The 15,008-nt window shown below is 40.2% G+C and overlaps 1 protein-coding gene across 1 annotated transcript in view; it reads left to right on the top strand.

The window, feature by feature from the left end:
* Positions 1–1,555: 1,555 nt before the first annotated feature.
* Positions 1,556–15,008, top strand: part of tlcd1 (TLC domain containing 1) — a 38,735-nt gene continuing 25,282 nt past the window's right edge. The window contains exons 1-2 of the mRNA XM_039693854.2: positions 1,556–2,162; positions 2,735–2,817. Of these exons, the coding sequence (XP_039549788.2) occupies positions 1,957–2,162; positions 2,735–2,817 (289 nt within the window). The 5' untranslated portion in view covers positions 1,556–1,956. The remainder of the gene's footprint in view (positions 2,163–2,734; positions 2,818–15,008) is intronic.

Genomic DNA, 15,008 nt, shown 5'->3' with positions numbered 1-15,008 from the left:
GATGTTGGTTTCTCATGTCAAACCGATTTTCATTTTCAACAACAATACAACGTCTGTCGAACGTTGGAAGTTAAAATCAATCTGACGTTGGATTCTGACATCAACCTGATTTTAATTTTTTAACATTAGGTTTGGTCTTCTAAATGTAAATTTTGTCATTGTTTTGGAGCGCACTAGCCTATAGATAACAGTAAGGCTAACATATTCATACTAAAACCCCAAAACTTTAAATAGGGCATTATTTGAGGGAACAGCCATTTGGGTGTCCAAAACCAATGTGGACTTTATTGAGTGCATTTATTCAATCTCACATTCAATCCCACGACCGGAAGTGTGTTTGATATTGATATGAGGCATAGATTCAGAGGCATAAGTTACTGTAAGTACTACATACAATAATGCAACAATAATAAAGCAATGCATTGACAATTACTTTTACTTTGTTTTGATACTTAAGTACTTAAGTATAAAAAAAGGTACTTCTGTACTTTTACTTAAGTAAAAATCAGTCCTTACAACTTTTACTTGTAACAGAGTAATATTAGTATCTGTACTTTCACAAGTAAGGAAGTACACACCTTGTCCACCTCTGGTGCTTTCAGACATTCATCAAAATATCTTCTTTTGTGTCCTACTGTTTTGTGTAAAACAGAAGACAGAAATTTAGACAGTTTAGGAACAACTTCAGCTGATGACAGAATTTTCCTTTTTGGGGTGAACTATCCCTTTAAATCCTAAGCGATGTCACACGTTTTTTAGGCCCAAACATTTTTTGTCACATACAGCAAACATATCCTCACTATCCGTTAGCTGCCTGTCCCCTAAACACACTATAAAAAAAAAAATAAAAAAAAAAACGCAGTATATGCAGACAACCCATTGCTCCACAAATGGCAACAAAAACAAACTGCAGCGACCCGCTCCATGAAACATAACAAACATAATGGGGGTGGGGTTTGGGGGGTCAGTGCGTAGATGAGGAGGAGGGAGGGTCTATCTAGCCTCGGTTTTGTTTGAAAATACTTTAAAAGTCAACCCGACATCGCTTAGAGCACCTTTAAGACGCTGAACTGTTTTTAATCAATTCACATACATTTAAGTTACTTCTTAAAATGTTTTGTTGTTGTTGTTATTGTTTTGCTTCATTTGTTCTCAGGAGATGCCACTTGATTTTTGCATTTTGCATCTAATGCAGAGACATTTAAACATTTATGTGGGGCTAAAGTGTTCCAGATTATGTCCAAATACTTTTGGGGCCACTTTATATGACATTGAGCACAATGTTAAGTCAAATTCATCAAACGTTTGCCAGTAAACATGAATAGAGTTATGGCAGAGTGATAATTTATCCCATATCACAACTCACACAACAAAGTGTTTTCTATATGCCATTCCTCCCTGTTGTGACAGTGTGAGTGAAGTCATTTGATCCAGCTGCAGGACAGAGGCCATTTCTTTTATTAGGGACAGCAGTCTGACTGTGAGTTTAAATGGCTTCTATTGTTCTATTGTGTTCCCACACACACACACACACACACACACACACACACACACACACTTGACACAACTGCATCACTGCAAGCACGGAGCATTTTTTCTGGATTGTGGAATACAGGGAGATGGACACAGAAAGTTCAAGGGAAAGAGATATAACCATTTCATGTTTCACTGTCCCACAGATATATCCATCATCAGCCAATCAGTGTTGAACAAACAGGTACTGTGACAGATACCACACCTATGACAGGCACCGGCACGTGGAGAAAAGAGTGAGAGGGTGGAGAATAGATACAAAGAGCCTGAGACCCGAGGAAAAAGTGGAAGAAAGCAGGCGCTGCTTCAAGAATCTGACTGCGATTCACGTGGACACTGTTGGAAAGTTTAGATCACCAAGGGAACAACATAACAAGGACTCGTTGTACGAAAAACTGAGAGCCACAAGACAAACTGTGGAGGATGGACACATGGCTGAATGAAGTCCAGAAGTATCCAGCCCTGTATGTCTTGTGCTGTTCTGTAACCTTCAGGATTCTTCACAGGTTCCTGCAGACTGTGCCCTGCCCCGCCTTAGTGGACACAGACCCCTGGAAGACGTGGAAATGGAGGAACCTCTCAGTGTCTCTCGTCCACTCACTGCTGACCGGCATCTGGGCCGTCGCCTGGTGAGCTGCACTTTTAGTTTTCATTCATTCTTTTTTCATTGAATTATTTTACAATTATGCACCACATAATTAGACTTTTTTTAAAAATATCTAATTGCCGTACGTACATATCAAAGCATATCATAGTGAAATAACTTATTTATTGTCAGACTTTCCGATTAGTTTGTACTAAGTTACTGAATGTTCATAAACAGCACTTAACCTTTAGTTGCAGATCTTTCGGTTTAGAAACAGGAAGAACCTGCTAGACCGGCATCATGGATTCAGAGAATGGTGTTGTAATTACTTTTGTGCAGAGTGTGAATCACTTCATACCACAACCCAAGCAAGACTTTCTATATGCAATGGATTTTTTCACCTGTTTCTCGACAGTTTTTTGCATCCCTCTGCCATTCTGACTCCTCTCTATTGGCTGGTTCCTATCCCAGCCAGGGATACGGGGGAGTATCTGGGTTCGAGCCAAATTACATATCGGATTTTTGTGTGAACTCATGAACCGTGTCTGTTACTGAGCAAGTCTGTTGTATCTTGATCCTTCATGAATCTGTGTGTGTGTGTGTGTGTGCCGACAGTGTTATTCAGCATCCTGTGATGGTACATGAAATCCACTCAACCTACACCCCTTCATCCTACATGCTAGTCATCGTCTCATCTGGTCAGTAAACACGTCTTATATCAGGAACATATGGCACGAACATGCAGTAAAATGTAGCTCACATCTTATTTATCTGATGCTCATGTTCTCCTGTGTGTTCAAAGCAAGCGTATAGAAAATATGTCTCGCCTCTGCTCTGATCTAATGATAAGAGTTGAAGCTGTTCTGCAACTCTTTGGAATAATGTAAATAACATGTTAAAGCTGTGCATATACAGTATATATATATATATACATACAGGGGTTGGACAATGAAACTGAAACACCGGGTTTTACAACACAATAATTTGTTAGAATGGTAAGGGCCTCATTTTGCATCCAAATACAGCACCAATTGACAGATAGAAGTCCTTCACAGTGACCAGAGGGATTATGAGCCGTTCCTCTTCCAGAACAGTGTCCAGGTCACTATATGATGCTGGTGGACTCGCTCCTCCAAAACACCTCAATAATATTTAGATCTGGTGACTGCGCAGACCATAGGAGATGTTCAATGTCACTTTCATCTTCATCAAACCCTTTTGTCACAAGTCTTGCTGTGTGTGTTGGTGCATGATCATGCTGATAGATGGTTTGAGCATCAGGTGCTCATGATCCTCCAGAAGGGTTTGGTAGTCCTCGGCAGTGTTGTGTCCATCAAATACAATCAGGATTGTCATGATATTGGAGCTCAAACCATCACTGATCCACCCGTGCTTCACTCTGAAGATTGGCCGCCAGGCATATAGATGTGAAACATCCAACATTGGCCAGTGTTTCAGTTTCATTGTCCAACCCCTGTATATATAGTGTATATGATATATACTGTACATGTGAGCATGTGAGAACAGATGCGTATGCATACATTATACATAACCATTAAAACATTTGTGATCAGTTTTTTTTTTTAAACACCAAGGCTAAAATAAAAATTCTATTCATCTATTGAATGCAAAAAAAATGTTTCTCTGATCTTGATCTTCTTGAAACTCTGGATTCTGATAGAGAGCCATGGGACTTAGACCTGAGTGCAAAAAGAGAAACTAATTTTTCCTCCCTTACGTTTTTTTTTTCGGGCGAAAAATTAATTTTCTCCAATCTTCCCAAAACTCTGGATTCTGATAGAGGGCCACAAGACTTAGACCTGAGTGCAAAAATGGAGGCTCTAGCCCCTTCCAGAGCTGAGATATTGGAACTCAAAAATTCGGCTAAAAAAAAAACGACAGTGGTACCCCTTACGTTTTTTTTTTTTCGGGCGAAAAATTACGTTTCTCCAATCTTCCCAAAACTCTGGATTCTGATAGAGGGCCATGAGACTTAGACCTGAGTGCAAAAATGGAGGCTCTAGACCCTTCCAGAGCTGAGATATCGAAACTCAAAATTTCGGCCCAAAAAAAAAAAACGACAGTGGTACCCCTTACGTTTTTTTTTTCCGGGCGAAAAATTAAGTTTCTCCAATCTTCCCAAAACTCTGGATTCTGATAGAGGGCCATGAGACTTAGACCTGAGTGCAAAAATTGAGGCTCTAGCCCCTTCCAGAGCTGAGATATCGAAACTCAAAAATTCGGCCCGAAAAAAAAAACGACAGTGGTACCCCTTACGGTTTTTTTTTCCGGGCGAAAAATTAATTTTCTCCAATCTTCCAAAAACTCTGGATTCTGATAGATGCCCATGAGACTTAGACCTGAGTGCAAAAATGGAGGCTCTAGCCCCTTCCAGAGCTGAGATATCGAAACTCAAAAATTCGGCTCGAAAAAAAAACGACAGTGGTACCCCTTACGTTTTTTTTTTCGGGCGAAAAATTAAGTTTCTCCAATCTTTCCAAAACTCTGGATTCTGATAGAGGGCCATGAGACTTAGACCTGAGTGCAAAAATGGAGGCTCTAGCCCCTTCCAGAGCTGAGATATCGAAACTCAAAAATTCGGCCCGAAAAAAAAACGACACTTACATTTTTTTTTTGGAGGAAAAATGAAGTTTCTCCAATCTTCCCAAAACTCTGGATTATGACAGAGGGCCATGAGACTTAGACCTGAGTGCAAAAATGGAGGCTCTAGACCCTTCCAGAGCTGAGATATCGAAACTCAAAAATTCGGCCTGAAAAAAAAACGACAGTGTTACCCCTTACGTTTTTTTTTTGGGGGGGGGGGGGGCAAAAAATTAAGTATCCACAATTTTCTTGAAACTCTGGATTATGATAGAGGGCCATGAGACTTAGACCTGAGTGCAAAAATGGAGGCTCTAGACCCTTCCAGAGCTGAGATATGGAAACTCAAAATTTCGACCAGAAAAAAAAACGACAGTGTTAACCCTTACGTTTTTTTTGGGGGGGGGGGGGGGGGCGAAAAATTAAGTATCCCCAATTTTCTTGAAACTCTGGATTATGATAGAGGGCCATGAGAATTAGACCTGAGTGCAAAAATGGAGGCTCTAGACCCTTCCAGAGCTGAGATATGGAAACTCAAAATTTCGACCAGAAAAAAAAAAACGACAGTGTTACCCCTTATGTTTTTTTTTTTGGGCGAAAAATTAAGTATCCCCAATTTTCTCGAAACTCTGGATTATGATAGAGGGCCATGAGACTTAGACCTGAGTGCAAAAATTGAGGATACTTAATTTTTCGCCCAAAAAAAAAACGTAAGGGGTAACACTGTCGTTTTTTTTTATGGTCGAAATTTTGAGTTTCCATATCTCAGCTCTGGAAGGGTCTAGAGCCTCCATTTTTGCACTCAGGTCTAAGTCTCATGGCCCGCTGTCATAATCCAGAGTTTCAAGATGATTGGGGATACTTAATTTTTCGCCCAAAAAAAAAAACGTAAGGGGTAACACTGTCGTTTTTTTTTCTGGTCGAAATTTTGAGTTTCGATATCTCAGCTCTGGAAGGGTCTAGAGCCTCCATTTTTGCACTCAGGTCTAAGTCTCATGGCCCTCTATCATAATCCAGAGTTTCAAGATGATTGGGGATACTTAATTTTTAGCCCCCCCAAAAAAAACATAAGGGGTAAATAACACTGTCGTTTTTTTTTCTGGTCGAAATTTTGAGTTTCCGTATCTCAGCTCTGGAAGGGTCTAGAGCCTCCATTTTTGCACTCAGGTCTAAGTCTCATGGCCCTCTATCATAATCCAGAGTTTCGAGAAAATTGGGGATACTTAATTTTTGCCCCCCCCCCCAAAAAAAAACGTAAGGGGTAACACTGTCGTTTTTTTTTCTGGTCGAAATTTTGAGTTTCCATATCTCAGCTCTGGAAGGGTCTAGAGCCTCCATTTTTGCACTCAGGTCTAAGTCTCATGGCCATCTATCATAATCCAGAGTTTCAAGAAGATTGGGGATACTTAATTTTTTGCCCAAAAAAAAAAAACGTAAGGGATAACACTGTCGTTTTTTTTCTGTTCGAAATTTTGAGTTTCCATATCTCAGCTCTGGAAGGGTCTAGAGCCTCCATTTTTGCACTCAGGTCTAAGTCTCATGGCCCTCTGTCATAATCCAGAGTTTCAAGATGATTGGGGATACTTAATTTTTCGCCCAAAAAAAAAAAACGTAAGGGGTAACACTGTCGTTTTTTTTTTCTGGTCGAAATTTTGAGTTTCGATATCTCAGCTCTGGAAGGGTCTAGAGCCTCCATTTTTGCACTCAGGTCTAAGTCTCATGGCCCTCTATCATAATCCAGAGTTTCAAGATGATTGGGGATACTTAATTTTTCGCCCAAAAAAAAAAAACATAAGGGGTAACACTGTCGTTTTTTTTCTGGTCGAAATTTTGAGTTTCGATATCTCAGCTCTGGAAGGGTCTAGAGCCTCCATTTTTGCACTCAGGTCTAAGTCTCATGGCCCTCTATCATAATCCAGAGTTTCGACAAAATTGGGGATACTTAATTTTTCGCCCAAAAAAAAAACGTAAGGGGTAACACTGTCGTTTTTTTTTCTGGTCGAAATTTTGAGTTTCGATATCTCAGCTCTGGAAGGGTCTAGAGACTCCATTTTTGCATTCAGGTCTAAGTCTCATGGCCCTCTATCATAATCCAGAGTTTCGAGAAAATTGGGGATACTTAATTTTTCGCCCCCCCCAAAAAAAACGTAAGGGGTAACACTGTCGTTTTTTTTTTCTGGTCGAAATTTTGAGTTTCGATATCTCAGCTCTGGAAGGGTCTAGAGCCTCCATTTTTGCATTCAGGTCTAAGTCTCATGGCCCTCTATCATAATCCAGAGTTTCGAGAGAATTGGGGATACTTAATTTTTCGCCCAAAAAAAAAAACATAAGGGGTAACACTGTCGTTTTTTTTTCTGGTCGAAATTTTGAGTTTCGTTATCTCAGCTCTGGAAGGGTCTAGAGCCTCCATTTTTGCACTCAGGTCTAAGTCTCATGGCCCTCTATCATAATCCAGAGTTTCAAGATGATTGGGGATACTTAATTTTTCGGCCAAAAAAAAAAACATAAGGGGTAAGTAACACTGTCGTTTTTTTTCTGGTCGAAATTTTGAGTTTCCGTATCTCAGCTCTGGAAGGGTCTAGAGCCTCCATTTTTGCACTCAGGTCTAAGTCTCATGGCCCTCTATCATAATCCAGAGTTTCGAGAAAATTGGGGATACTTAATTTTTCGCCCAAAAAAAAAAAACGTAAGGGGTAACACTGTCGTTTTTTTTTCTGGTCGAAATTTTGAGTTTCGATATCTCAGCTCTGGAAGGGTCTAGAGCCTCCATTTTTGCACTCAGGTCTAAGTCTCATGGCCCTCTATCATAATCCAGAGTTTCAAGAAAATTGGGGATACTTAATTTTTCGCCCAAAAAAAAAACGTAAGGGGGAACACTGTCGTTTTTTTTTCTGGTCGAAATTTTGAGTTTCGTTATCTCAGCTCTGGAAGGGTCTAGAGCCTCCATTTTTGCACTCAGGTCTAAGTCTCATGGCCCTCTATCATAATCCAGAGTTTCAAGAAAATTGGGGATACTTAATTTTTCGCCCAAAAAAAAAAACGTAAGGGGTAACACTGTCGTTTTTTTTTCTGGTCGAAATTTTGAGTTTCGTTATCTCAGCTCTGGAAGGGTCTAGAGCCTCCATTTTTGCACTCAGGTCTAAGTCTCATGGCCCTCTATCATAATCCAGAGTTTCAAGATGATTGGGGATACTTAATTTTTCGGCCAAAAAAAAACAACATAAGGGGTAAGTAACACTGTCGTTTTTTTTCTGGTCGAAATTTTGAGTTTCCGTATCTCAGCTCTAGAAGGGTCTAGAGCCTCCATTTTTGCACTCAGGTCTAAGTCTCATGGCCCTCTATCATAATCCAGAGTTTCGAGAAAATTGGGGATACTTAATTTTTCGCCCAAAAAAAAACGTAAGGGGTAACACTGTCGTTTTTTTTTCTGGTCGAAATTTTGAGTTTCGATATCTCAGCTCTGGAAGGGTCTAGAGCCTCCATTTTTGCATTCAGGTCTAAGTCTCATGGCCCTCTATCATAATCCAGAGTTTCAAGAAAATTGGGGATACTTAATTTTTCGCCCAAAAAAAAAACGTAAGGGGTAACACTGTCGTTTTTTTTCTGGTCGAAATTTTGAGTTTCCATATCTCAGCTCTGGAAGGGTCTAGAGCCTCCATTTTTGCACTCAGGTCTAAGTCTCATGGCCCTCTATCATAATCCAGAGTTTCAAGAAAATTGGGGATACTTAATTTTTCGCCCAAAAAACAAAACGTAAGGGGTAACACTGTCGTTTTTTTTCTGGTCGAAATTTTGAGTTTCCATATCTCAGCTCTGGAAGGGTCTAGAGCCTCAATTTTTGCACTCAGGTCTAAGTCTCATGGCCCTCTGTCATAATCCAGAGTTTCAAGATGATTGGGGATACTTAATTTTTCACCCAAAAAAAAAAAAACGTAAGGGGTAACACTGTCGTTTTTTTTTCTGGTCGAAATTTTGAGTTTCCATATCTCAGCTCTGGAAGGGTCTATAGCCTCAATTTTTGCACTCAGGTCTAAGTCTCATGGCCCTCTATCATAATCCAGAGTTTCGAGAAATTTGGGGATACTTAATTTTTCGCCCCCCCCCCCCCCCAAAAAAAACGTAAGGGGTAACACTGTCGTTTTTTTTCTGGTCGAAATTTTGAGTTTCGATATCTCAGCTCTGGAAGGGTCTAGAGCCTCCATTTTTGCACTCAGGTCTAAGTCTCATGGCCCTCTATCATAATCCAGAGTTTCAAGAAGATTGGGGATACTTAATTTTTCGCCAAAAAAAAAAAAACGTAAGGGGTATCACTGTCGTTTTTTTTTCTGGTCGAAATTTTGAGTTTCCATATCTCAGCTCTGGAAGAGTCTAGAGCCTCCATTTTTGCACTCAGGTCTAAGTCTCATGGCCCTCTATCATAATCCAGAGTTTCAAGATGATTGGGGATACTTAATTTTTCGCCCAAAAAAAAAAACATAAGGGGTAAGTAACACTGTCGTTTTTTTTTCTGGTCGAAATTTTGAGTTTCCGTATCTCAGCTCTGGAAGGGTCTAGAGCCTCCATTTTTGCACTCAGGTCTAAGTCTCATGGCCCTCTATCATAATCCAGAGTTTCGAGAAAATTGGGGATACTTAATTTTTCGCCCAAAAAAAAAACGTAAGGGGTAACACTGTCGTTTTTTTTTCTGGTCGAAATTTTGAGTTTCGATATCTCAGCTCTGGAAGGGTCTAGAGCCTCCATTTTTGCATTCAGGTCTAAGTCTCATGGCCCTCTATCATAATCCAGAGTTTCGAGAAAATTGGGGATACTTAATTTTTCGCCCCAAAAAAAAAACGTAAGGGGTAACACTGTCGTTTTTTTTTCTGTTCGAAATTTTGAGTTTCCATATTTCAGCTCTGGAAGGGTCTAGAGCCTCCATTTTTGCACTCAGGTCTAAGTCTCATGGCCCTCTATCATAATCCAGAGTTTCGAGAAAATTTTGGATACTTAATTTTTCGCCCCCCCCAAAAAAAACGTAAGGGGTAACACTGTCGTTTTTTTTCTGTTCGAAATTTTGAGTTTCCATATCTCAGCTCTGGAAGGGTCTAGAGCCTCAATTTTTGCACTCAGGTCTAAGTCTCATGGCCCTCTGTCATAATCCAGAGTTTCAAGATGATTGGGGATACTTAATTTTTCGCCCCCAAAAAAAAAAAACGTAAGGGGTAACACTGTCGTTTTTTTTTCTGGTCGAAATTTTGAGTTACCATATCTCAGCTCTGGAAGGGTCTAGAGCCTCAATTTTTGCACTCAGGTCTAAGTCTCATGGCCCTCTATCATAATCCAGAGTTTCGAGAAAATTGGGGATACTTAATTTTTCACCCAAAAAAAAAAAAACGTAAGGGGTAACACTGTCGTTTTTTTTCTGGTCGAAATTTTGAGTTTCCATATCTCAGCTCTGGAAGGGTCTAGAGCCTCCATTTTTGCACTCAGGTCTAAGTCTCATGGCCCTCTGTCATAATCCAGAGTTTCAAGACGATTGGGGATACTTAATTTTTCGCCCCAAAAAAAAAACGTAAGGGGTAACACTGTCGTTTTTTTTTCTGGTCGAAATTTTGAGTTTCGATATCTCAGCTCTGGAAGGGTCTAGAGCCTCCATTTTTGCACTCAGGTCTAAGTCTCATGGCCCTCTATCATAATCCAGAGTTTCGAGAAAATTGGGGATACTTAATTTTTCGCCCCCCCAAAAAAAACGTAAGGGGTAACACTGTTGTTTTTTTTTTCTGGTCGAAATTTTGAGTTTCCATATATCAGCTCTGGAAGGGTCTAGAGCCTCCATTTTTGCACTCAGGTCTAAGTCTTATGGCCCTCTATCATAATCCAGAGTTTCGAGAAAATTGGGGATACTTAATTTTTCGCCCCCCCAAAAAAAACGTAAGGGGTAACACTGTCGTTTTTTTTTCTGGTCGAAATTTTGAGTTTCCATATCTCAGCTCTGGAAGGGTCTAGAGCCTCCATTTTTGCACTCAGGTCTAAGTCTCATGGCCCTCTATCATAATCCAGAGTTTCAAGAAGATTGGGGATACTTAATTTTTCGCCCCCCCCCCCCCCCAAAAAAAAACGTAAGGGGTAACACTGTCGTTTTTTTTTCTGGTCGAAATTTTGAGTTTCCATATCTCAGCTCTGGAAGGGTCTAGAGCCTCCATTTTTGCACTCAGGTCTAAGTCTCATGGCCCTCTGTCATAATCCAGAGTTTCCGGAAGATTGGAGAAACGTAATTTTTCGCCCGAAAAAAAAAAACGTAAGGGGTACCACTGTCGTTTTTTTTTCGGGCCGAATTTTTGAGTTTCCATATCTCAGCTCTGGAAGGGTCTAGAGCCTCCATTTTTGCACTCAGGTCTAAGTCTCATGGCCCTCTGTCATAATCCAGAGTTTCAAGACGATTGGGGATACTTAATTTTTCGCCCCAAAAAAAAAAAACGTAAGGGGTAACACTGTCATTTTTTTTTCTGGTCGAAATTTTGAGTTTCGATATCTCAGCTTCCAGAGCTGAGATATGGAAACTCAAAATTTGAACCAGAAAAAAAAATGACAGTGTTACCCCTTACTTTTTTTTTGGGGGGCGAAAAATTAAGTATCCCCAATCGTCTTGAAACTCTGGATTATGACAGAGGGCCATGAGACTTAGACCTGAGTGCAAAAATGGAGGCTCTAGCCCCTTCTAGAGCTGAAATATTGAAACTCAAAAATTCGGCCCGAAAAAAAAACGACAGTGGTACCCCTTACGTTTTTTTTTTCGGGCGAAAAATTACGTTTCTCCAATCTTCCGGAAACTCTGGATTCTGATAGAGGGCCATGAGACTTAGACCTGAGTGCAAAAAATGGAGGCTCTAGACCCTTCCAGAGCTGAGAAATGGAAACTCAAAATTTCGACCAGAAAAAAAAACGACAGTGTTACCCCTTACGTTTTTTTTTTGGGGGCGAAAATTTAAGTATCCCCAATCGTCTTGAAACTCTGGATTATGACAGAGGGCCATGAGACTTAGACCTGAGTGCAAAAATGGAGGCTCTAGACCCTTCCAGAGCTGAGATATGGAAACTCAAAATTTCGAATAGAAAAAAAAACGACAGTGTTACCCCTTACGTTTTTTTGGGGGGGGCGAAAAATTAAGTATCCCCAATTTTCTCGAAACTCTGGATTATGATAGAAGGCCATGAGACTTAGACCTGAGTGCAAAAATGGAGGCTCTAGACCCTTCCAGAGCTGAGATATGGAAACTCAAAATTTCGACCAGAAAAAAAAAACGACAGTGTTACCCCTTATGTTTTTTTTTTGGGCGAAAAATTAAGTATCCCCAATTTTCTCGAAACTCTGGATTATGATAGAGGGCCATGAGACTTAGACCTGATTGCAAAAATGGAGGCTCTAGACCCTTCCAGAGCTGAGATATGGAAACTCAAAATTTCGACCAGAAAAAAAAACGACAGTGTTACCCCTTACGTTTTTTTTTTTGGGCGAAAAATTAAGTATCCCCAATCATCTTGAAACTCTGGATTATGACAGAGGGCCATGAGACTTAGACCTGAGTGCAAAAATGGAGGCTCTAGACCCTTCCAGAGCTGAGATATGGAACCTCAAAATTTCGAATAGAAAAAAAAACGACAGTGTTACCCCTTATGTTTTTTTTTTTTGGGCGAAAAATTAAGTATCCCCAATTTTCTCGAAACTCTGGATTATGATAGAGGGCCATGAGACTTAGACCTGAGTGCAAAAATGGAGGCTCTAGACCCTTCCAGAGCTGAGATATGGAAACTCAAAATTTCGACCAGAAAAAAAAACGACAGTGTTACCCCTTACGTTTTTTTTTGGGTGAAAAATTAAGTATCCCCAATTTTCTCGAAACTCTGGATTATGATAGAGGGCCATGAGACTTAGACCTGAGTGCAAAAATTGAGGCTCTAGACCCTTCCAGAGCTGAGATATGGAAACTCAAAATTTCGACCAGAAAAAAAAACGACAGTGTTACCCCTTATGTTTTTTTTTTGGGCGAAAAATTAAGTATCCCCAATTTTCTCGAAACTCTGGATTATGACAGAGGGCCATGAGACTTAGACCTGAGTGCAAAAATGGAGGCTCTAGACCCTTCCAGAGCTGAGATATGGAACCTCAAAATTTCGAATAGAAAAAAAAACGACAGTGTTACCCCTTATGTTTTTTTTTTTTGGGCGAAAAATTAAGTATCCCCAATTTTCTCGAAACTCTGGATTATGATAGAGGGCCATGAGACTTAGACCTGAGTGCAAAAATGGAGGCTCTAGACCCTTCCAGAGCTGAGATATGGAAACTCAAAATTTCGACCAGAAAAAAAAACGACAGTGTTACCCCTTACGTTTTTTTTTGGGTGAAAAATTAAGTATCCCCAATTTTCTCGAAACTCTGGATTATGATAGAGGGCCATGAGACTTAGACCTGAGTGCAAAAATTGAGGCTCTAGACCCTTCCAGAGCTGAGATATGGAAACTCAAAATTTCGACCAGAAAAAAAAACGACAGTGTTACCCCTTATGTTTTTTTTTTGGGCGAAAAATTAAGTATCCCCAATTTTCTCGAAACTCTGGATTATGACAGAGGGCCATGAGACTTAGACCTGAGTGCAAAAATGGAGGCTCTAGACCCTTCCAGAGCTGAGATATGGAACCTCAAAATTTCGAATAGAAAAAAAACCGACAGTGTTACCCCTTATGTTTTTTTTTTTGGGCGAAAAATTAAGTATCCCCAATTTTCTCGAAACTCTGGATTATGATAGAGGGCCATGAGACTTAGACCTGAGTGCAAAAATGGAGGCTCTAGCCCCTTCCAGAGCTGAGATATTGAAACTCAAAAATTCGGCCCGAAAAAAAAAAAACGACAGTGGTACCCCTTACGTTTTTTTTTTCGGGCGAAAAATTTCGTTTCTCAAATCTTCCCAAAACTCTGGATTCTGATAGAGGGCCATGAGACTTAGACCTGAATGCAAAAATGGAGGCTCTAGACCCTTCCAGAGCTGAGATATCGAAACTCAAAAATTCGGCCCGAAACAAAAACGACAGTGGTACCCCTTACGTTTTTTTTTCCGGGTGAAAAATTAAGTTTCTCCAATCTTCTCAAAACTCTGGATTCTGATAGAGGGCCATGAGACTTAGCCCCTTATGTTTTTTTTTCCGGGTGAAAAATTAAGTTTCTCCAATCTTCTCGAAACTCTGGATTATGATAGAGGGCCATGAGACTTAGACCTGAGTGCAAAAATGGAGGCTCTAGACCCTTCCAGAGCTGAGATATGGAAACTCAAAATTTCGACCAGAAAAAAAAACGACAGTGTTACCCTTTACGTTTTTTTTTGGGTGAAAAATTAAGTATCCCCAATTTTCTCGAAACTCTGGATTATGATAGAGGGCCATGAGACTTAGACCTGAGTGCAAAAATTGAGGCTCTAGACCCTTCCAGAGCTGAGATATGGAAACTCAAAATTTCGACCAGAAAAAAAAACGACAGTGTTACCCCTTACGTTTTTTTTTTTTTGGGGCGAAAAATCAAGTATCTCCAATCATCTAGAAACTCTGGATTATGACAGAGGGCCATGAGACTTAGACCTGAGTGCAAAAATGGAGGCTCTAGACCCTTCCAGAGCTGAGATATGGAAACTCAAAATTTCGACTAGAAAAAAAAACGACAGTGTTACCCCTTACGTTTTTTTTTTTGGGCGAAAAATTAAGTATCCCCAATCGTCTTGAAACTCTGGATTATGACAGAGGGCCATGAGACTTAGACCTGAGTGCAAAAATGGAGGCTCTAGACCCTTCCAGAGCTGAGATATCGAAATTCAAAATTTCGACCAGAAAAAAAACGACAGTGTTACCCCTTACGTTTTTTTTTTTGGGCGAAAAATTAAGTATCCCCAATCGTCTTGAAACTCTGGATTATGACAGAGGGCCATGAGACTTAGACCTGAGTGCAAAAATAGAGGCTCTAGACCCTTCCAGAGCTGAGATATGGAAACTCAAAATTTCGACTAGAAAAAAAACGACAGTTTAACCCCTTACGTTTTTTTTTTTGGGCGAAAAATTAAGTATCCCCAATCGTCTTGAAACTCTGGATTATGACAGAGGGCCATGAGACTTAGACCTGAGTGCAAAAATGGAGGCTCTAGCCCCTTCCAGAGCTGAGATATTGAAACTCAAAAATTCGGCCCGAAAAAAAAAACGACAGTGGTACCCCTTACGTTTTTTTTTTTTTGGGCGAAAAATTTCGTTTCTCCAATCTTCACAAAACTCTG

The sequence above is a fragment of the Pimephales promelas genome, chromosome 19, assembly GCF_988280905.1.
Source record: "Pimephales promelas chromosome 19, fPimPro1.hap1.1, whole genome shotgun sequence".
Lineage (NCBI taxonomy): Eukaryota > Metazoa > Chordata > Actinopteri > Cypriniformes > Leuciscidae > Pimephales > Pimephales promelas.
This window is presented reverse-complemented; position numbering and strand designations above follow the sequence as displayed.